The sequence below is a fragment of the Pantherophis guttatus genome, chromosome 4 (genome assembly GCF_059756535.1).
Source record: "Pantherophis guttatus breed Tessera chromosome 4, ASM5975653v1, whole genome shotgun sequence".
Taxonomy (NCBI): domain Eukaryota; kingdom Metazoa; phylum Chordata; class Lepidosauria; order Squamata; family Colubridae; genus Pantherophis; species Pantherophis guttatus.
In genome coordinates, this window is record NC_142066.1 from 64,191,191 (window position 1) to 64,213,667 (window position 22,477).

Consider the following 22,477-nt stretch of genomic DNA (forward strand, 5'->3'; position numbering starts at 1 on the left):
GAGAGCTACGACTTGAGAGGCTATTTGGTCAGGAGTCACATTGGTTGTTTGTCACGTGGAATATCTGGCACCACTTAGTTTCCTTAATAGGCTCCAAGCTCTCCTGCTGGATTTACTGAAATTTATTGATTCTATGTATTGTTCCCACTTATGTCAAGCAGCATCCAAGTTACGTTACAGATAATCATTTAGAGTAATTAACTTCTAGCCATTTTTCTTGACAGTCTCACTAGTATATGCAGCACCCACTTCTGCCCAATCTGTGTGTGAGAGACAGCAGCACAGCATTATCTGCATACAGAACAACAGAAAAGTATCTATTTTCCAATTTTGACGGATGAAGAGATGGATTATTCATTTTGTCTCTAAGAAATTATATGTGTGTGTGTCTCTGTGTGTATATTGAGATATAGATACACAGATATATAGATATATAAAAGAAAGGCAGCAGCAATACATCCTTGTTTCACTCCTCTCTTAGCAGGAATTTATTTGGTTCAGTGTTTGAACCCAGAATTAAAGAGAAATGTCTTTACAGTGAAAACAATCAATCATTGAAACAGATTGCCTGAAGAAATTGTCAATGCTCCATTACTAGAGGATTTCGGGAAGAGATTGGACAGTCATTTATCCAGAACTGTATAGAGTCTCCTGATTGAGCTGGTCGTTCACTATAAGACCTTCAAGGTCACTTCCAACTCAGTTGTTCTAAGTTGCTCTCTGTCCACTCATCTAGATCATTGATGACAATGTCAAGCACTGGGCCCAAAACAGAACCTTGAAGTACCCCACTTCCATTAGATGTAGTTCCAGTGAGAACTATACATTGAGTGTGATTGATCAGCCAACTGTGAATCCCTCTGGTGGTATTGTCTATTCCAAATTAGTCCATCTCACCAGGAAGTTGGCTGTGGTCTACTTTGTCAAATGCCTTACTGAAGTCCAAGTAAATTATATCCATAGCATTTCCTGATCCATTCATTTAGTCACTTTATCAAAGAAGGCAGTAAGGTTTATCTGACATTATCTGTTTTTAACAAACACATGTCGGATTCTAGTGATCATCTTGTTCATTTATAGGTGCTCACCAACTCACTGCTTGATTATCTTTTCAAAATTTTCCCATATTTATATCAACCTGATTGGTGTAGTTTCCTGAATCCACCTTTACTTCTTCTTGAAGACTTGGAATCACATCAACTCTTTCCAGTCCTCTGTCACGTCCCCCATGTTCCAGGAAGTCTGAAATATTTTTTTCAGTGGTTCCAAGATCACATCTGCCAGTTCTTACCTTAGAATGTAAATCCTGTCTTGGTGATAATTTACCCTCATCTAAAGTGGATAGGTTGTCTTTTACCAATTTCTTGCCTATTTTGACTTGCATTCCTGTTCTGACTCCCACGGTGCTGCTGTTGATAGATAGGGCTGTTGTTGTTGTTTCCTTTTTCATGAAGAGAGATGGAAAAAGGGAATTAAGCAATTCTGCTTTTTATCTGCTGCCAGTCACCTTTTTGCCATTTTCTCCCTTTAGTGCTCCGATCATTCCCTTGACTTTCTATTTATTCCTTAACATAGTGAAATATTTTTTTCTTTGTTATTTTGCCATTTGATACAAGCCTTAATCATTCTGAGCCTTAGATTTTATGCTTGCAGATTTGGGCCACAGGTGGTCCTCAATTTATGACCACAATTAAGCCACAAGTTTCCATTGCTAGGCTCATTTTATGACCTTTCTTGCCACAGGTGTTAAGTGAATCACTGTAGTTGTTAATAATACAGTTGTTAAGTGAATCTGGCTTCCACATTGGCTTTGATCGTCAGAAGGTCACAAAAGGTAATTACATGACCATGGGACACTACAATCATTATAAATCTGAGCCAGTTGCCAAGCATCCAAATTTTGATCACATGATCATGGGGATGCTGCTACGGTTGTGTGAAAAACAGTCATAAGCCACTTTTTTCAGTGCCAGTATAATTTTTAAACAATCACTAAACAAATAGTTGTAAGTTGAAGACTGCCTATATTTGCTGATATTCTGTTGTTATACTTGTCCTTTTTGTCCCTCAGTTTGTCAGAGCTCTTTGTGCAACAATGCTGGGCTCACTTGGTGTATTTTGTTTTTCTTTCTCTTTGATATTATTTTTATTTGGGCCTTCAGTTTATTTTGATAGAAACATCCTTTACCTGAAAAAAATATTCACTGTTAAATGAAAGTCCCTGTTCATAAGATTTAATTGATGTAAAAATATTTTCCATGTTTTTATTTTTTGTTAATGACAGGAGATTGCAGAACCACTTTTGGACCTGAAGGAAGGAATGGATCAGCTAGAAAACAATGCTACCTTTGGATTTATTCTTTCTGCTCTCTTAGCTATTGGAAATTTTCTCAATGGAACCAATGTGAGTAGTATTGCATTTAAAAAATTATTTACATTATATAATTATATACTTAGCAAAACTCGTAAAAAAAAGTATGTATCAGTTTTAAAAAGTCCCCTTGTAGATTAACAGCATTATTTGTCATCAGGTGCTTTTTTATCTTCCTTGTGGCCATTGCATACAATACAACTTCTTTTGTTCATCTTCATCAGACAACAGAAAATATGTTTTCTTCCAAAGTAGACTGAGTTAGTTGGATTAACAAGGATACAGTGAATCTAACTTTAGGTTCCTGATAAAGTTTGCAGTGATCAAGTGGGTCACATCTTTCATCTATAAATTATTACAAATGCATAAAACTGTGTTAGTTGGTAATCTTTTTGTATCTTCCATCCAAATCGGCTGTTGTCATTATTTGGAAGCAAAGTTCTTTAAAGACTTGTCTCAGAGAATGGGATGTAAGAAACTGTAAATAATACAAAATTCCTGGTTCTTATTTAAAAAATAGGTACAACTTAGCCAAATTAAGCTTTCGTAATTGCTCTCTATCTTGTCTAAAAAATTTTTAAGGAAAATAGTCATTCAATAGTGTATGATAAGTATATAGTAAATCTGACTATTAACTAATTCTTATTAACCAATATTTTTGCAATCCTACAATGGCAAGTGAAAATAAGTGCAAACATCATAAGGAAGGAAACCTAAATAGACAAAAAAAATATTATTATTATTGCTTTTTCTTCCTTCTTTCTTTCACTGCCCTGAGCTTTTGTTCAGTTGTTTAACATTGTGGAATGTGGTATAAAAAGATGGTAGTGCCTTTCACTCTGAAGGCAGTATAGGCCCTTTACTTCAGCTACTCGGTCTTTTAAGTCAAAGCCAAGAACTTCTATCTCCTTTAGTTGAGGCTATTAATTGACACAGAGCAAATGGCAACTTCCACAATGTGGTTCCCAAATGAAGCATTTTTCCATGTAGTAGTTATGAAAAAGCTTCTACTTGGATGGAAAATTGGAAGTGATAAGCAGAAGATAAAATGGGATAAAATGAAGAATGGATGTGTTCAAAGCTTTCAGGTTCAAGGCCACACCATGTGGCAAAAATTATGAAGCATATTTACTTCTTCACTCCTATAGCATGCACAGATAGTCACCCAGCAGCATTTTTAAAGGTTCCTAATAAGGAAAACTGGCCAGAAGATTGTCTACTCAACTTTTGTGATGAATTCACTCAGAATCTGAGTAGAGTTCCCAATTGGTATCATGTTTGAGTTGTATGGAAATATAAACTTTCTAAGTAATTAGAAAAGTAAATGATTTATTATTTATTTCAGTAATTAAACAAATAAACCAGAAGAATAATTATTGCTCAAAGTTGACTTGCCAAGTCCAGCTGAGATGATAGCAGATTTGTCTTGAGAAGTTATTTGGGACCAGTTTGTCCCTATGGATCTTGAAAGAATTTGATAACCCTTTACTAGAGGGTTATACCCTGACCTACTTGGTTGATGAAAGCTATAGATAGTGGCAGAAAGCTGAATAAAGGTGGAGGTGAAAATTTCCTTGAGTAAAGGTTTTTTCCTCCATCAATGAAAAAGATAGTAGTGCACCTCCTCCACAAAAACCCATACCTGAACTCAGCTATTTTGGGTGGTTATCAACTAATCTCTAATTTTTCCATTCTTTAGAGAAAACCTCAGAAGATTATAGATTTGATGAAACAAATTTATGTAGTCTATTTTCAGTCGGGATTCAGGCCTAGTCATGAGATGAACTGCAAAGTCAACTTGTTGATATCCTTGTTGGGATTCCAATAGCGGAATTGAAATATCCTAGTCCTGGTGGATTTTGGCTGCCTTTAGTGCCAGGACTATGGTATCCAGCTAAGTAGTTGGTAGGCCAGCTAAGAAATACAGATAGATGGACCATTCTATTCCATTAAAAAAAGTTAAAGAATTATTGATCCTTAAATCACAAGAGGTTTATTATAGGTGCTTCTAGACTGCAGATTATCACTCTTTTCACTGAGGGGCCTTTGGTGTTCTTTGAGCTTGCTTGTTTTCTTGCAAACGTTTCATTACCCTAACTAGGTAACATCATCTAGTGCTAGCTCAGAGAGCACCAAGGACCAAGGATTTCAACCCTGAACTACAAATATTCTTTGTAATTGGTATTCTTTTCATTTTTTATTAATATTTGAAATAGAATGTATGGTCCTTATCATACAGTTAAATTAACATGACATTCCTTGTTTATTAGTATTCTATAACATTTGAAAAATGTATTATACTTGATGGCCAAAATTTATTAAACTTTTGGTATTTTCTTTTACCCTACCTACCCCATTTTCTAAAAAAAATATAAATACTGCATTCAGTGTTATCAGGTTTAATAACAAATAGTGCAAAATTACAAAGGGGGAAAACTCCTATTTTTAAAATTGCATTATGGGTAATACTCATAGAAATAAGTACATTTTTATTCTAGACCATGTTTTCTCATTTAGCTTGATTTTTATTATAATTAATGATCAATAGTTGAGGTGATATTCCTTGTTACTCCAAATTAAATGCCATTATTTATTATATACTATATATGATTATTTGCTAATATTTAAAATCAAATTCAAACATCAAGGATAAATCATAAGATAACAAATCAGACAATGAGAAGGGAATGGTGAGAAGAAAGGACACCTCAATTATAAAACAGAAGACACCAGAAGAAAGCACAGCGTCAGCCATAAAGAGTCCAGATATCTATATACTAATGCTCAGAATTTGGGGAACAAACAGGGAGAACTTGAAATCCAGTACATGAAAGTAGGTGTGATAATGTGCAGTACCGAAACTTGGTGAGATAAAACCCCTGATTAGAACATATTGCTAGAAAGATATAAATTGTTCAAAAGAAACAGACTAACAAACGAGGAAGTGGAGTTGCATTATATGTAAGGAATCACTACACCTCCACAGAAATACACAATAACAAGAATAAAAGCTCTCCTGAATGCATTTGGGTGAATATTAGAGGAAAAAGAAATGACATTTCTGTAGGTGTATACTGCATGCCACCCAATCAACCAGGGGAAGTGGATGAACATTTTGCTAGTCAGTAAGATGTGCAGCAAACACTGTAGTAATGGGGGATTTTAACTACCCTGACATAACCTGGGAGACAAACTCTATAGCAAGTGTTAATCAAACAGGTTTGTGACATGCCTAACTGACAACTTTGTTACTCAAAAGGTAGAGAAAAAAACTATAGAGGGTCAGCTACACAGGATTTAATTCTTACTAATAGGGATGAAATGATAGAAGAGGTCAAAATTGTGGGCACTTTGGGGGAGAGTGACTATGTCGTACTAGGTTTCAATGCAGGCACAGGCAATTGAACAAAGTTAAACTAGCATTCTAGACTTCAAGAGAGCAGATTTCAACAAACTAAGAGAGAGATTGACAAGGATTCCAAGAAAATCCAAAATGGAAAAATAACTCAAGATGCTTGGGAAACTCTAAAAATTAGATTATTAAAGCCCAATCAAACACATAGTACAGAGAAAGAAAGAAAAAATCGACCCCAGCATGGTTGCATAAAGATCTCTCTGACAAACTGAGAGGGAGAAAAAAACACGTTTAAAAATGGAAAGAGGGATTCACAACTAGAACAGAATATCAGCCAATTACCCGAATCTACAATGATGGAGTAAGGAACGTTAAGACTCAGAATGAACTAAAGCTTGCAAAAATAATTTTTAAAAAGTTTCAATATGTAATGAATAAGATGAAAGTCAAGGAAATGATCAGTCTACTAATGAGAGTAGATGTCAAGCACAACTGCTTAATTCCTTCTTTGCCTCTGTTTTCATGCAAAAGGAAAAGATAATGTAACTATCAAAAGCAGCACGATGGGAGACAGAAAAAGAAAGCAAGTCAAAATAGGCAAGAAATTGGTAAAAGACAACCTATTCATTATAGATGAGTTCAAATTCCCAGAACCAGATGGTTTACATCCCAGAGTTCTGAAGGAGTTGGTAGATATGATCTCAGAACCACTGAACAAAATTTTTCAGAGCTTCCAGAAGGATTCCAGTCTTCAAGAAGGCAAAAACAATGGATCCAGAAACTTACAGACCAATTAGGTTGACATCAATACCTGGGAAAATCCTGAAAAAGAAGATCAAGCAGCAGATTTGTGAGTATCTAGAAATGAACAGGGCAGACATTAGAAGTCTCATGGCTTTGTTAAAAACAGATGATTCAAAACAAACTTTACTGCCTTCTTTGATAAAGTAACTAAATTACTGGATGAAGGAAATGCTATGAATACAGTTTACTTGGACTTCAGTAAGGCATTTGACAAAGTAGATCACAGCCTACTTCTTAGATAAAATGGAATAATCTGGGATAGACAATACCACACCAGATGGACTTGCAACTATCTGACCAACTGCATTCAACATGTAATCCTCAATGGAACCACATCTACCTGGAGAGAAGCAAGCAGTGGGTACTTCAAGTTCTGTCTTAGGCTCCGTGCTCTTCAGCATCTAGATGAGGGAGTAGAGAGAGAGTTCATCAGATTTGCAGATGACATCAAGCTGGGGGGAATTGCTAACACTTTGGAAGATAAATTCAAGATTCAGATAGATTTTGACAGACTAGGGCAATGGGCCCTATCCAGTAAGATGCAGTTCAGCAGTAAGAAAAGTAAGGTTTTGCTTTTAGGCAGGAAAAACAAATGCACAGATACAGAATACTGGCTCAACAGTAGTAACTGAGAGGAATCTAGGTTTCCTAGTGCAGAACCACTTAAATATGAAGCGGCAGTATGCTGCAGCTGCTAAAAAAGTCAATGTACTCATGGGCTGCATCAATAGAGGGATAGCATCAAGATCACAAGAAATGGTAGTACTGTTTTAAACTGCAGTAATAAGGCCACATTTATAATATTGTGTCCAGTTATGGTCGCATGAGACAAAAAAGATACTGAGACCTTAGAAAAAGTGCAGAGAAGAGCAACAAAGATAGGCTAACCGTACAATGAACAGTTAATGGAACTGGATATATCTAGCCTAACAGGAAAGGATTAGGGATGACATGATAACTGTACTTCCTGTACTTGAGGGACTGCCCTAGAGAAGAGGAGGATCTGTCTTATTAAAGACAGATCCTGGAAGTAGGGAAAAATTAACCAATGGAACAGCTTGTTTTTTGGAGTTGTGGGTGCTCCATCATTAGAGGTTTTCAAAAAAAAGACCAAACATACATTTGTCCAGGATGGTAAATGGCTCTTACTTTGAGCAGGGGAATGGACTAAAAGACCTCCAATGTCCCTTCTGGTCTGTGACTCTATAATGTCAAATATATAATTTCTTTTTTTATATATATACTTTTCTCCACACAGACTAAAGCCTTTGAACTAAGCTACCTTGAGAAAGTTCCTGAAGTCAAAGACACAGTCCATAAACAATCTCTTCTTCATCATGTATGCACAATAGTGGTGGAAACTTTTCCAGATAGCACAGATCTTTATTCTGAAATCGGAGCCATTACTAGATCAGCCAAGGTATGTCAGTTAATACAAAGAAATTTGTAATAGTAGGGTACATTATCATAAGGAACAGATAATACTTTACATGCAACATTTACATTTTCCTGTTTTATCATTTTTCTCAAATAGTCCTTATAACTTAACAATAGGATTGGTTTATATCATTCATCTGTAATTTTTAGATTATAGCAGTTTTCCTTTTTCTTTTTAATAGATTTCTCATGGTTTTTAAATATATAATCTGTTTTTTTAATCTCAGACTGTTTCAAAATTTAATGTTAATAAATGGTCAATTCTAAACTGAATCAACAATCCATTGGATGTTTTCACAATAAAATGAAAACAGAAAGTAAAAAGAAAATGGTTAACGAGTTTATAAAGATGGCGAAAGGCAAAAAGGAAGAAACAAAATCACCCAATTCTTTTGTCTCAATCTTCTTGAGAAGAGTAAATATACAGTACTCCTATAAACGATTGTGGTGATCTGCTTGAAGAAATAAGATCTTGAACTTGAAAGGGAATATCACTAATTTTGATTTGATTAAAATAGCAAATAAACTTCTAGGGAAATGTATTGATAGTTTGGCCAATTTTCTGTCTGTTAGAGCTGAGAAATCCTGAAAAATAGGTAATTTACTCTCATTTTTTCTGTTACTTATTTTTTTTCTAATCACCAAAACTAAGTTCCTTTTTTTCTGCTTCGTGCATATAGCTTTATAAGGGGTTTCCAATCAGCAATAAAAATAGTAACAGAATAACAGAGTTGGAAGAAACCTTGGAGGTTTTCTAGTCCAACTCCCTGCTAGTATAGAGGAAACTCTATACTATTTCAGACAAATGGTTGTCTAATCTCTTCCTCCACAATTTCTGGAGGAAAGTTGTTCCACTGATTAATTAACTATCAGGAAATTTCTCCTTAATTCTAGATTGCTTCTCTCCTTGATTAGTTACAATCCATCTCTTGCTTCTTATCCTGCCTTCAAGTGCTTTGGATAATAAGTTGACTCCCTCTTCTTTATGGCAACTTATTAGATATTGGATCACTTCTATCATGTCACCCCAGTCCTTCCTTTCAATAAACTAAACATACCCAATTCCAGCAACCATTCTTTATATGTTTTAGCCTATAGTCCCTAATCATTTTTGTTGCTCTCATCTTTGTATATTATTTATTTTTATTCACTCATTCAATCAATCAAACATACATAATACTCTTTCCTTCTTCTATTTTCCCCACAGTAACAATAACCATGTAAGGTGAGCTATCTTTCATGCCTAAAACAGGACTAGACTGATTATTTCCTGATTTCTAACCTGCTACTTAACCAGTAGACCAAACAGACACGATGCTTATGTAAATTCATATCACCATCTGTGTTTAACAATTAGATTGCATTTCTGATTTATCTAGAATCTGACATGAAAGTCTATTTTCCACAGACCATGTAAATTTTTCCATTGGCAGAAATGTGTTTCACCTTGATTCATAATTCCTGGGCACAAGTTATTTTCTCCCTCTTCCCCATGGAAGTTCATTTATTGTGGCATATTGCTATCATTTCATTAATTAAATGCAACAGAGGAATAATGATTTGATGCCTTAGCAATTTTCTTATATGATCATTTTATTTTAGAAAATCATCAAGAAAACACAACAGATAAGAAAAAAATAGGAGGTAGATCACTAACTGAATACCAGTCTTCCACTACAGTGGAAGGAATTACTGGAATTTAGTAATCTTAGTCAACAGCTCCTAAATCTCAACAAATCTTTTCAAAATACTGTTGTTTTTATAATGTTCCTTAGTTTACTGAAAACAGGATTCAAATCTTCCTACATCTAATCCATAGCTTAAATTGTCTGCCATCACTTAATTCTAGGTCGTATGTCAAATATAAAAGTTTAATGCATTATTTGAAGAGGTTTTTTTAAACACTACTGTTTGTTTATTTCTTCTACAAAAAATAATAATTGAAATTTTTGTATTTATAAGATATATATTTGTAAGAAGATGGTCCTGATTCACTTTGAACATGTATTTCATGAGCTAGTATAATAACAAAAACATAATTGCAATTTATATACATCCACAATTGTCACTGGATCTTGTGTTTAGCAATTACACAGTGTATGTAGTGAAATTTCACAGGGCTTTCCTATTTTAGCATTATAAGACAAATTCTGGAATACTGCCATCTAAACACCTTTTATGGTTAATGACCTTAACAGTTTTTGTCTTGTTTATTTTACTGAGGAATTTTTTGGCTTCTTCCATGTTAAACTTTATAGCAATAAAATTCATTGACACAAACATTCAAAATTATAAATGTGTCATAACACAAAGGCAGTTTACTTGGACTATAATGATCAGGTGTGATAAAAAGAAATTAAAATAATAATTGCAGGTAGTCCTCAACTTACAACTATAATTGAGCCCAAAATTCCCATCACTAAGCAAGATAGTTGTTAAATGAATTTTACCCCATTTTGTGACTTTTCTTGACACAGTTGTTAAGTGAATCACTGCAGTTGTTAAATTAGTAACATGATTGTTAAATGAATCTGGCTTCCCCATTGATTTTGCTAGTCAGAAGGTCAAAAAGCTGATCATGTGACCCCAGGACATTTCAACCATCATAAATATATTCCAGTTACCAAGCATCCAAATTTTGATCATCTCATTATGGGGATGCTGCAACAATCTTAAGTATGAAAAATGGTCATAAATCACTCTTTTTTCAGTACCATTGTACCTTCAAATGGTCACTAAGTGAATGGTTGTAATTTGATGATTGCCTGTATGAAATTTTAGTTAATGTTATTCCCTAAATTCTCTTTTAATTTGATTCAAGCACAAAACTACCTTCAATACATAACGAAGGACAAAACAAAGCACTTTTTTAAAAAAAATCTCAAATTGTAATCTGGGCATCTGTGTCTTCTTTATCTGAACAAACTGCCGGAAAAACTGGCAGATAACCATCTTCATTTACATTAAGTAATCTTTCTGTAACTTTCTGTTCCCTAATATAGGAATTTTTTTTTTGTGAACTATTTTCTACAGCCAGAGAGAAATAATTATTTTTGTGTCACAAAGTTTGTAAATCATGATGAAAAAATTTATATATGCTTCAAAGATGAAATACTAGTGTATATATAACAGTTTTGTTTTCTTTTTCTTCCTTTCAGGTTGACTTTGAACAGCTTCAGGATAACTTATGTCAAATGGAAAAAAGATGCAAAGCATCATGGGATCATTTGAAGGCCATTGCAAAGCATGAAATGAAATCAACATTAAAGCAAAAAATGTCAGAGTTTCTTAAAGACTGTGCAGAAAGAATAATAATTTTAAAGATTGTCCACAGAAGAATAATCAACAGGTAGAGTATTATAAGGCACAGTGTAATTAATATATAAATATTATGTGATATTATTATGCATTTTCAAAATACCTGGAGGTTATTGTCAAGATATAATTGATTTAAACTAAGTAATGTGGTTTTAAGCTAATTTCTTTAAGATGGTGCCATGAAGTCCATCTGACTGACTGTCCCACAGAAAATCTCCAAAGTTCATCAGGGTAGAATTCATTAAAACAACCCCTCCCCCTTCCTGCTTACCCGTTCCATGCCCAAACTGCTAGGGCAGGGGTTTGCAACCTTAAACACTCAAAGAGCCATTTGGACCCGTTTCCCACAGAAAAGAAAACACCAGGAGCCACAAAACCCTTCCTGTGCCTGACTATTTCTTGAGCAGCCACAAAACTAGCTTATGTAGTTGAATTAAACATTCTGTTTTCTTCTAAAACTTTTCTTTTCTTGGATTTATCCATGGTTGGCCTACCGGGGGTTGAAAAGCTCAATAAATTGTGTGCCGGCGGGTGTCACATTGGTGGTTGTGATGCATATTTTGAGTGACAAGGAGCCGCAGCAGAGAGATGAAAGAGTCACATGCAGCTCCAGAGCTGCAAGTTGCTGATCCCATGCTAGGGGATACTATAACTATTATGATATATGTATATGTATTAATATATTATATGTATGGTATATGTATTAATACCAATGAATGTATTTATTAGATACTCATCACCTTTCATTTAGGAGCATCATTTAGCATACAGAGTACATCTTCCTACAACAGCTGTGAGAGTTAGGGTGGACTCAGAGAGAATGACTGGTCCAAAATCACTTTGTGAGTTTCCATAGCTAAGGATGAACTTGAACCTGGGACTACCAGATGCCATTCCAACAGTTTAACAATTATGCCATACTTAGGAAGATGTGGGTTTTGTTTCCCTGAAGTCCACATATGAAGGAAGGAAAACCAAAGTGCAGTACTCTGTACTCTTCCTTCTTTTGTCTTTACTTTTTTTTTTGCAAGGAGGTGGTGAAAAGCCTGAAGAAAGGTACACAGCCTAGGAGACACATGTTTGCAATCCATGGGAAAGTGCTGCTCCAGACTAGCCTGGGGTGTTATTCCTGCCTAATTGTGGCATCAACTCACTCATGGTGATCAGGGAAGTTGGTGGCATAGCTTTTGCACCAGCACAGCTCTCGCAAGCAGAAGGAATAGAAGGCAGTTGCAGCCATAATTTTTTCTTTCTTCTCCCAGCCCTGGCCACACCTTTTCCAATTCAGAATCCCAGGTGCCAATTCTTAGTTCCTCTAATGCCTACCCTGACCTAGGGATTTCTAGCCAGGTTGGAGGAAGGTAGATCAGTAAGGAGGGGAATTCCTACTGCCATAACATTTGTGACAAGCTGAGTACCCCCTTCCAAAAAAACGATCTACATTTACATGGAGGTTGATCAGTCAGAGCAATCAAATGTAAGTAGAGCCACACTGACCACATTTTTCCTCTGTCTGCGTAATATGTGCAAATTAAAAATAAGTTGCGTGATGACCCCACTTCCCTTAAAGTTGCTTTGGATCTCCCAGTGGGTTATGACCATATATTGAGAACATATGGTCAAGGGAGAAAAAGCTTTCCCTAAAACTATTGCTTGATTTATTCCAGTACCAAATATTTGAAATTCTTCTTTTTAATTCCAGCAACAATATTTTAGATTCATTTTATTTTATTTTTCATTAAGTTATCTTTATGACAAAACCTACAATATGCTACAAGTAATCCTCGAGATACTACAGGTTATATTTAACAAAGGTTCAAAATTATGACTAATTCCCCCAAGACTATTTATGACCCCGTTTCAAAATTATGACAGCTGCAGCAGACTTGAGGTCATTCAGCCTTATGACTCATGACAGAGTTGCTGTAGGATCCCCCATTTTACCCCTCTGGAAGCCTGCAGCACTTGGGCTTACTCCACATGTTCATCACGCACCATACCTACTTTTTGGAGCTATCCAGACTTCATGTTATTTAAGGAGGGCAGGCCATGTGCCCCTGGGCTGTGTTGCTGCAATTCAAATGCAGCAGCCATTTTGTCCCTAGCCATGAAAAGGTGGGGACAAAATGGCTACCACCAAATAAACTGCTTCATTTTGCTGCCTTAGAGAGTTTCTACAGCACTGTGCAGAACCTATTGAGACAACATAACAAAACAGATGTCTTTGGGCCATGCAGCAGTGACCCAAATGCAGCTGCCTTTTTGTCTCCACCCACAAATGGGCAGGGAAAAAATGGTGGCTGCCAAACAAATTGGGCTCAGCACTGATGCTAAGTGTGTGTGTGTGTGAGAGAGAGAGAGAGACAGGCAGACAAACAGACAGACAGAGACAGTAAGGTATTCAGATTTCTGTCCTGGACCCGATACACTTCAATATTTTTTGAAAATTGAGATAAAATGTTCAGCAAATTTACAATGATACAAAGCTAGTTGGGAGGAATTGATAGCAGGCATGAGGTTCAAAAGGATCTTCAAAGATTTAAAATATTGGCCTTTTTGCACTAAAATGTAATTCAGCGGTAACAAGTATAGAGTTCTACACTATGTGCACAATTTTAGGCAAGTCATATTTTGGAGGATTAGTTTTATTATTGAATAATTAAAGTGTTCTTGGTCAATCTAAAATATTAATAAACCTCAAACCTAAATATTTAAGAAGTAAAAGTAAGGTTTTGGCTTTCTTAAGATAATATCTATGTGTGCACAATCATTGGGCAACTATTAGTGTGCAGAATTATTATGCAACTAAATGAAAAACAAAAATTTGCCCACCTCATTTGTTTATTTGCATTTGTTAAAGTGAGAACAATAAACAAACAACTCAAAATGTACACATAAACATTTCTGACATTTGAAGAAGAAAAAAATCAGTGACCAATATAGCCACACTTCTTTTCAATAATAGTCATAAGCCTTCCATTCATGGAGTCTGTCAGTTTCTTGATCTGTTGATGATCAACCTTTTGTGCAGCAGCAACCACAGCCTCCCAGACACTGTTCAGAGAGGTATACTGTTTTCTTTCACCATAAATCTCCCATTTAAGAAGAACCCACAAGTTCTCAATGGGGTTTAGGTCAAGTGAGGAAGGGGGCCATGTCATTATTTTTTCATCTTTAAGACCTTTACTGCTAGTCACACAGTGGAGTACTTCGATGCATGCCATGGAGCATTATCCTGCATAAAAATCATGATCTTGAAAGATGCAGACTTTTTCCTGTACCACCTCTTGAAGAAAGTGTCTTCTAAAAAATGGCAGTAGATTTGGGAATTGATTTTGACTACATTTTCAACCCAAAAAGGTCCAATTAGCTCATCTTTAATAATACCAGCCTATACCAGTACCCCACCTCCACCTTGCTGGCATCTGAGTTGAAGTGGAGTTCTGTGCCCACTACTGATCCAGCCACAAGCCCATCCATCTGGTCCATCAAAAGTCACTCTCATCAATCCACAAAATGTTTGAAAAATCTGTCTTCAGATATTTGTTGGCCCAGTCTTGCCATTTCAACTTATGTGCCTTGTTCAGTGGTGGTCAGATTTCAGCCTTCCTCACCTTGGCCATGATTCTGAGCACCGAACACCTTGTACTTCTGGGCACTCCAGGTAGGTTGCAGTTCTGAAATATGACAGTACTGGCGGATAATGGATAAGAAGTTTGATTCTTCTCAAATCTTTGGCAGTTAATGTGCATCTCTTTTTCTAAACACGTTTCTTGTGACCCTTTTGACTATTTGCAACAAAATGTTTGATGGTTCTGTGATCATGCCCCAATATCTTAGCAATTTCAAGAGTGCTGCATCTCTCTGAAAGACTTTTTACAATTTTTGACTTTTCAGAGTCAGTTAAATTTCTTTTTTGGCCCATTTTGCCTGAAGAAAAGAAGCTGGTGAATAATTATGCACACCTTGATATAGGGTGTTAATCTCCTTAGGCCACACCCTCCCTCATTACACAAATATACATCATCTGATATGCTTATATCCAATAAGCATGCAAGTTTATACAGCTTGGAAGTGTCAAATATGCATAAAAATGATGATATGGTCAAAATATTCACTTGCCTAATAATTGTGCATATAGTGTATACTTAAGAAAAAATAGGTGAACAGTGACAGGATAGATGACAACCTGGCTTAGCAATAGTACTTGTGAGAAAAAATGTGGATGGCCCAATTGATTATAGTATAAGCATGAGCTAGTAGTATGTTCCACCTGCCAAAAGAACAAATGTATTTTTGAGTTGCATCAAAAGAAACACAATGTTGAGATTATAGGAAATGATAGCTCTGCTATATGCTATGACAGGCCACAGCTGAAATACTGTGTCCAGTTTTGGTCACTACAATGTAAGAATGCAAAGAAACTAGAAAGTATGCAAAGAAGAAAAATAAAGACAATGAGGGGCTTGGATGCTAAATCATATGAACCAAGTATATTTAGCCTAAAGAAGAGAAGGCTAAGAAGGGTCATGATAGCAATCTTCCAATTCTTGAAGAGGCTTCATGTGGAAGAAGGTGTGGATTTATTTTTCATAGAGCCCAAGAACAGGGCTGTGAAACAGCTACTGGAAGCATTATAAAGAGATATCAAAATTAGAAACGAGGAATTTTCTGGCCAAAAGTGATTTGACATTGAAGTATTCTGCCACTGGAGTTTTTTAGATAAATGCTGGATAGCTATTTTTCTGGGAGAAGGGCAAGAATTCCACTAAAGGAGCTTTCTACAGTTAAATTCAATCTATTTCTCTATTCTCAATCTATTGACTCTTGATGTTTACATATTAATTGGCAACAATATAACCATAGTTCCCCATTGCCTTTTTCTAGAATATTTTTAACCCACTGAATCAAAGAGGAATCCTGAAAAAAAATGTGGAGTAAGCAGAACAACAATAAGATGTAATATTCAAATAGTACTTGACTTTTGGTTGGTTGGTTGGTTGGTTGGTTGGTTGGTTGGTTGATTAATAGCTAGGAAAACAGCTCTGATTTAGGTCTTCTATTCCCAAAATGCCAAACTTTGGTTTTCTGCATGAAAAGAATGGTTGGGGGCATTCTGTTACTAACTATAGAAAAAAATCTAAAAGGTAACTTGTTTTGGTTGTCTAGGTTCCACTCCTTCTTGTTATTTATGGGCTATCCTCTTTATGCAATCCGTGAAATCAACGTCAATAAATTCTGCAAGATTATTAGTGAATTTGCACTGGAGTATCGTACCACCAGGGAACGGGTTTTGCAACAGAAACAGAAGCGAGCCAACCACAGAGAAAGGAACAAAACCAGAGGGAAAATGATCACAGATGTAAGTTGAAAATAAATCACAATAATCAATAATATATATATATATAACAGGGGGTTAGCAACTGACAAAACTCATCCACTATTATTCTAATATTACCAAAATTAACAGTAGTTAATTATAACTGGTGTTTTGTAAACTAAACTGAAATTAATTTAAAATTCTGATTTAAGATAAATCATTTTGTGCTGAAAATTGTTGCTAAATTGACCTCTGGGGGGGGGGGGAAAGGAGGAGTAAGGAGAATTTTAGAATCAGAAAATCAAAGAGGTTTTAGAGTATAATGTGTAGTTTTTTGCAAATTTTTTTCAAACAGAACAGCAATTAGAATTCTCCATTTTCTTTTTTTTTTTTTCTATAAATTGAATTTATTTTTTCATGTTACATTTGTTATGATAGTTATGTTTTACAACTGTGATGGGCAGGCATCATTATAATTGTAAGTCGAGGGCTACCTGTACCCATGTTCACCTTCATCTTTGTCTCTTGTGCAGGAAAGCATAATTACTAGGTTGCTCTGCTTGCATAAACAAGTTATTATTCAAATTATCATTGCCTACATGTTCTGCCTGCATGAAAGGCAGATTGATTGATCTACATTTACTTATTACAGTATATTAAAGGTAAAGGTTCCCTCGCACATATGTGTTAGTCGTTCCCGACTCTAGGGGGGGGTGCTCATCTCCGTTTCAAAGCCGAAGAGCCAGTCCTATCCGGAGACGTCTCCATGGTCATGTGGCTGGCATGACTAAACGCCAAAGGCGCACAGAACATTGTTATCTTCCCACCAAAGGTGGTCCCTATGTTTTCTACTTGCATTTTTTACCTGTTTTCAAACTGTTAAGGTTGGCAGAATCTGGGACAAGTAACGGGAGCTCACCTCGTTACACGGCACAAGGGCTTTGAATTGCTGAACTGCCGACCTTTCAATCGACAAGCTCAGCGTCTTAGCCACTGAGCCACCGCATCCCTTATAAGCTAGCTTTAGAAAAGGAATAGTCAAGCTCAGGGAACATGAGGCATTTTGGCTGGATAATTGAGAAAGCCAAAGAGAAATCACAGTATTTCAATGATTATAGGTCTTTGATAGCGTGTCAGTTTTGTCACAACATAGAATGTGCTTAGAAAAATGGGATTCTTGAAAAGCTTGAAAATAATATCAAGAGAATGAGCAGCCAGGCCTGAAAGCCAAACAGTTGGGACCACGGGTGGTGTCCCAATAGAAGGTCAACATCCAATGAGGGAATGGTGGATTTTAGAAGTAAACAATGGTGCTTTCAAGAGAACTTTGGATTAGTAGACCATGGATACAGACTACATTTCACAAGAACCAGGAAGAATGTGTTTCAAAAACAACTTGCTCAGCATATCTGAAGGACTTTAAATTAAAACTGGAAGGAGGAGGAATACAATCCTCAGGACCAATCCCACAAATAAACCTCAAGACAACAAATCAAGTGATGAGAAGAAAAGGGAACTCAGATATAAAACAGGAGATGTAGGATCAGTCAGATGCCAAGTAGTCTAATGTTCAAAGTATGAGAACAAACAGGGCAAACTTGAAGCCCTAATATATGAGGGCAGGTCGACTTTATTGTCATTGATGAAACTTGGTGGGATGAAACTCATTATCAGAACGTACTTGTCATGATTTAAATTGTTCAAAGATACAGACCCAACAAAATGAGTGTGAGTATGTGTGTGTATGTGACATTGTATGTAAGGAATTACTATACTTCACAGCAATGCTTTTTGAAAATATTTGGATAAATATTAAAAGAATAGGAGATACAGTTGCATTATATGTAAGCAATAACTACACCTTTACAGAAAACAACAATGAAAACTTCCTTGAAACCATTTCAATTAATATAAAAAGAAGAAGAAAAAGAAACATTGCCATAAGTGGCAGACCTTCCAACCAAGCAGAGGAAATAGATTAACTTTTTGCTAATCAGTTACTTAAGGTGGGCAGCAAGCACAGTTCCCTGACATCAACTTGCAGACAGTTGGATAGTTGGACATTCATTTCTCCAAAATAGAATCTCCTGCTCAAGCAGGGAATTGGACTAGAAGACCATTCTGATCCTATTATTCTGTGTTCTATATTTTGATATTACTCTGACAGCTGAAAAAACAAAGGACCTGCAAATACTAATAATAAAAGTCAAGGAGTACATTGAAAAAAATGAGATTAAGTTAAATGTAAAGAAAATAAAATTAATGTCAAAAAGTACAGAATAAGCCTTACAATTGCTGGTGAAGATATCAAAGTGGCAGACAGCTTCTGACTTTTATGATCAACCTTGACAAGTAAATTAATAAGCAGTTTAATAATATGTCACAGACTATCATTTTGTAAGACAGCCAGGAGGGCCTTGGAAAAGGCTTTCAAATGTTGTAATGTGTCATACTAGACCTACAAAAATGAAGATCATACTAGCTACAGTATTCTGTGTGACACTGTATGGAAGCAAAAGTTGGACTTCAAAGAAGTCCAACGGGATCAGAAAAGTATTGATCCTTTTGATTTTTGGTTCAAAATTCATTACTTCTGAGAATACCATGGACAGCCAAAAATATAAACGAATCATCAAACAAACCAAGATAAGGTTCTCATTTGAGGCACAGATGATGAGGCTCAAATTATTCTCTTTTGGACTCCCTATGCAAAAACCTAGCTTTCAGGAGAAATCTCTAATGTTGGTAAAGTGGAGGGAAAGAAAAGGATGACCAACAGCTAAGTGGATGCACTCAGTTACGATTATGATGAATGCATCTTTGGAAGATCTGACTTAGTTTTAATAAAAACTAAATATTTTTCTTCTTTTTTCTTAGTTCCACATGCAAGGGAATTGATGTCTAAATATTTTGCTTTGGCTAACTTTATAGTCAAACATCTTTCATCTACTTTCTGTTCTAGAGAAAAGTACCAGACATATTATCTTTTCCCTATAGAGCAAAGGTTCCCAACCTTTTTTTTGCCATGCCGCACCTAAGCATCTCTAAAATCCTGACACACACACACACACACACACACACACACACACACACACACACCCCGTGACATATAATTCTTACTATTCGAAAAGTGAACTCCTACTCATATGGAGGAAGCCTAAAACGCCATTAACTTGGTTTAAACGAGATCCAAATTCCCCCCCCCCCCCCCCCGTGGGACGTAGGCCTCAGGGAACCACTGCTCTAAAGAAAGATAGGAAGATGAAAAATACAAGCATCTAAAAGCAAGAGATAGCAAATGAAAACTGAATAGTGTTGTCTCCAGGATCAACGAGATGTTGCAAATCCAGTACAAAACATGGGGAGAGGAGGAACAAAAATTGACTTGCTTGAGCTTCTTCTTTTTTTTTACAATTTTTTATTTTATTTCCAAAGTTAAAATACAAAATAAAGAAAAAAAGAAATTAACAACTCTCAGACAATAAAAATAAAAAAACCATGTACTAAAAGGAAAAAAGCAAATAACATATTTGCCATTCACATTGCTGAAAAATATATCAAAAATACCTGATGTTCTTCTCCCCTTATACAGGACTACCATTAATTATAAACTTATATAAGTTATATATTAAACCTGTATTTAATAAAAATTGTATGTTAAAAAGATATCCCTTATGTGAAAATCTATTTTTCTATCAATTCTATCAACCCAACATCTGTTTGCTATATATATACCGTATATAAAAGCAGTCAACAGAAAACCCCAAAGGTAAAACTAATCTTCAAAGCTCTCTGTTAACTATCTGTTATCGTATTTAATACGCATATAATTTAATTTAATACACTTATATTTAATTCTTGGTTTTTTATTTTGCCAAATAAATTTGGATATATATTTCTGCCTCTATTTAAAAGAAGAATTTTTAATCAATACTCTGGAAAAGAAATAATATTCTAGAAATATTCTTGTAAAATTCTTCCCATTAATGACTAATGTAATTTTTCTCATCTGTGTAAATACAATTTTATCTCATTCCATGTTTTAACATAGTTATTTTTCTATAACCTAGAATTTTCATTAGTAAGAGTCACTCCCAAATACTTTACCTTTTTTCACAACTTTAATTCCTGTTTTAATTTCTAATTTTCTCTAATCTTCATCATTCATATACTTTGTCAGTATTGTCATCTTTCATTTGTTTATTTTCAAACCTGCCATTTCTCCAAATACTTTACATTTTCTCATAACATATTCTAGAGATCTTGCAATATCAAAACCAAATTGTCTGCAAAAGCATACATACTTATGTACTTTGATTTGTAATTTTTATTCTGTTGTTCTTATATAATATCTGTGTTTAGCAATACCAGCACCAAGATAAATAATAAATAGAGGACACCCCGGTCCTGTTCCTTTCTGATTTCACATGATTCTGTCAGATCTCTACTCACCATAATCTGAGCCTGCTGGAGTACATAAATGGACTTCAATCCCTATAAGAAATCGAGTCCAAAGCCTATCCTTTTAATTACTTTTAATTCCACTTCAAATTGTCAAATGCTTTCTTTGCATCTCAGAAAATTAATGATACCTATTTGTCACTATCTTGTTGTAGATGTTCATTTATATAGAAGATTACTCTCACATTATCCTTTAGTTGTAGAAAACCATACTTACCTTCATATATATAATCTTGTAACACTTTTTTTAAGTCTTTCAGCTAAAGTGAATATAAACAATTAATAACCATTATTAAAAAGAAGGGGAAAAAAGTCTGAAGTGCTTTGCAGTTTAGACCTGTCCTTCCTTGGGCATCAAAGAAATACAGACTTCTTTGCATGAATTTACAGGCATAGAATTTACTTTAAAAATAGAATTCATTAAATCCTTCATCAGAAGAAGTACTTGATTTTCAAACATTTTGTAAATCCACTCAATAAGCCATCAAAGGCCTGGCGCTTTACCCATCTTAGCTTTTTTAATTACTTCAGTTATTTCAAAAGACTATTCATAATTTTCTTGCTTTGAGATCAATATATACTACAGTATAATGATCAATACATTCTAATGCATGTATTAGAATGTATTCATGTCTTTTATATAGATTAGTATAATAATTCCAAAAGCAACTTTGAATATTTTTATTATGCCTATAAGTCTTATTTCCTTCCTGAAGTTTAGTTATTATCTTGGTTTTTTGCCTGTTTTCTTAATGTGCAAATCATCTCCATAGTTTATTTGCAGGTTCAAAATACTGTTGTTTTGTACATTTCAATTTCTTTTCAATATCTGAAATGGTCAACAAAGAAATTTGTTGTTGCAATAGTTTTAATTGATGGAGTATATTACAGTCTTCTAATGATTTTTGAAGTTCTCTTTCCTTGAGTTTAATTTCATCTAGCACTTTTGAATTTTTCCATCCATTTTTTTCTTAATTAATGTATTATATTGTATAAAATAGCTTTGTATCACAGCTTTACAAGTGTTCCAAATTGTTGTCAAGTTAGTTCCCTTACCCAGATTAAAATTAAATTATTTTAATTTTAAAATTACTTTATTAAATATTTTAGTTTTAAAATTAATTTATTAACTATTTTAGTTTCAAGATTAAATTATTAAAAATTAATAAAATTAAAGTATTAAATATTAAAATAGTCAGAGTACTAATATGCATTCTGTGGTCTCTGGAAAATAGATTCAATTAATCCCAATTTAAAAGACAGGTCTAAATTTAAGGTTAACATTGGATTGTGATCAAAAAAAGATTTTAAAAGAATGTTAACTTTAATTATCTTGTGAACCAAATTTTTAGTAATCTATATCATATCCATTCTAGGAAAGGATTTGTGTCTCTATGAGCAAAAATGTAAT

The 22,477-nt window shown here is 34.8% G+C and overlaps 1 protein-coding gene across 12 annotated transcripts in view; it reads left to right on the plus strand.

Annotated features, from left to right (window-relative positions):
• FHOD3 (formin homology 2 domain containing 3) overlaps positions 1-22,477 on the plus strand; it is a 273,301-nt gene that overhangs the window by 221,477 nt on the left and 29,347 nt on the right. For all 12 annotated transcript variants that reach the window (XM_034416311.3, XM_034416312.3, XM_034416313.3 and 9 more), the window contains 4 exons: positions 2,285-2,404; positions 7,789-7,950; positions 11,126-11,316; positions 16,455-16,647. In XM_034416311.3, coding sequence (XP_034272202.1) covers positions 2,285-2,404; positions 7,789-7,950; positions 11,126-11,316; positions 16,455-16,647 — 666 coding nt within the window. The remainder of the gene's footprint in view (positions 1-2,284; positions 2,405-7,788; positions 7,951-11,125; positions 11,317-16,454; positions 16,648-22,477) is intronic.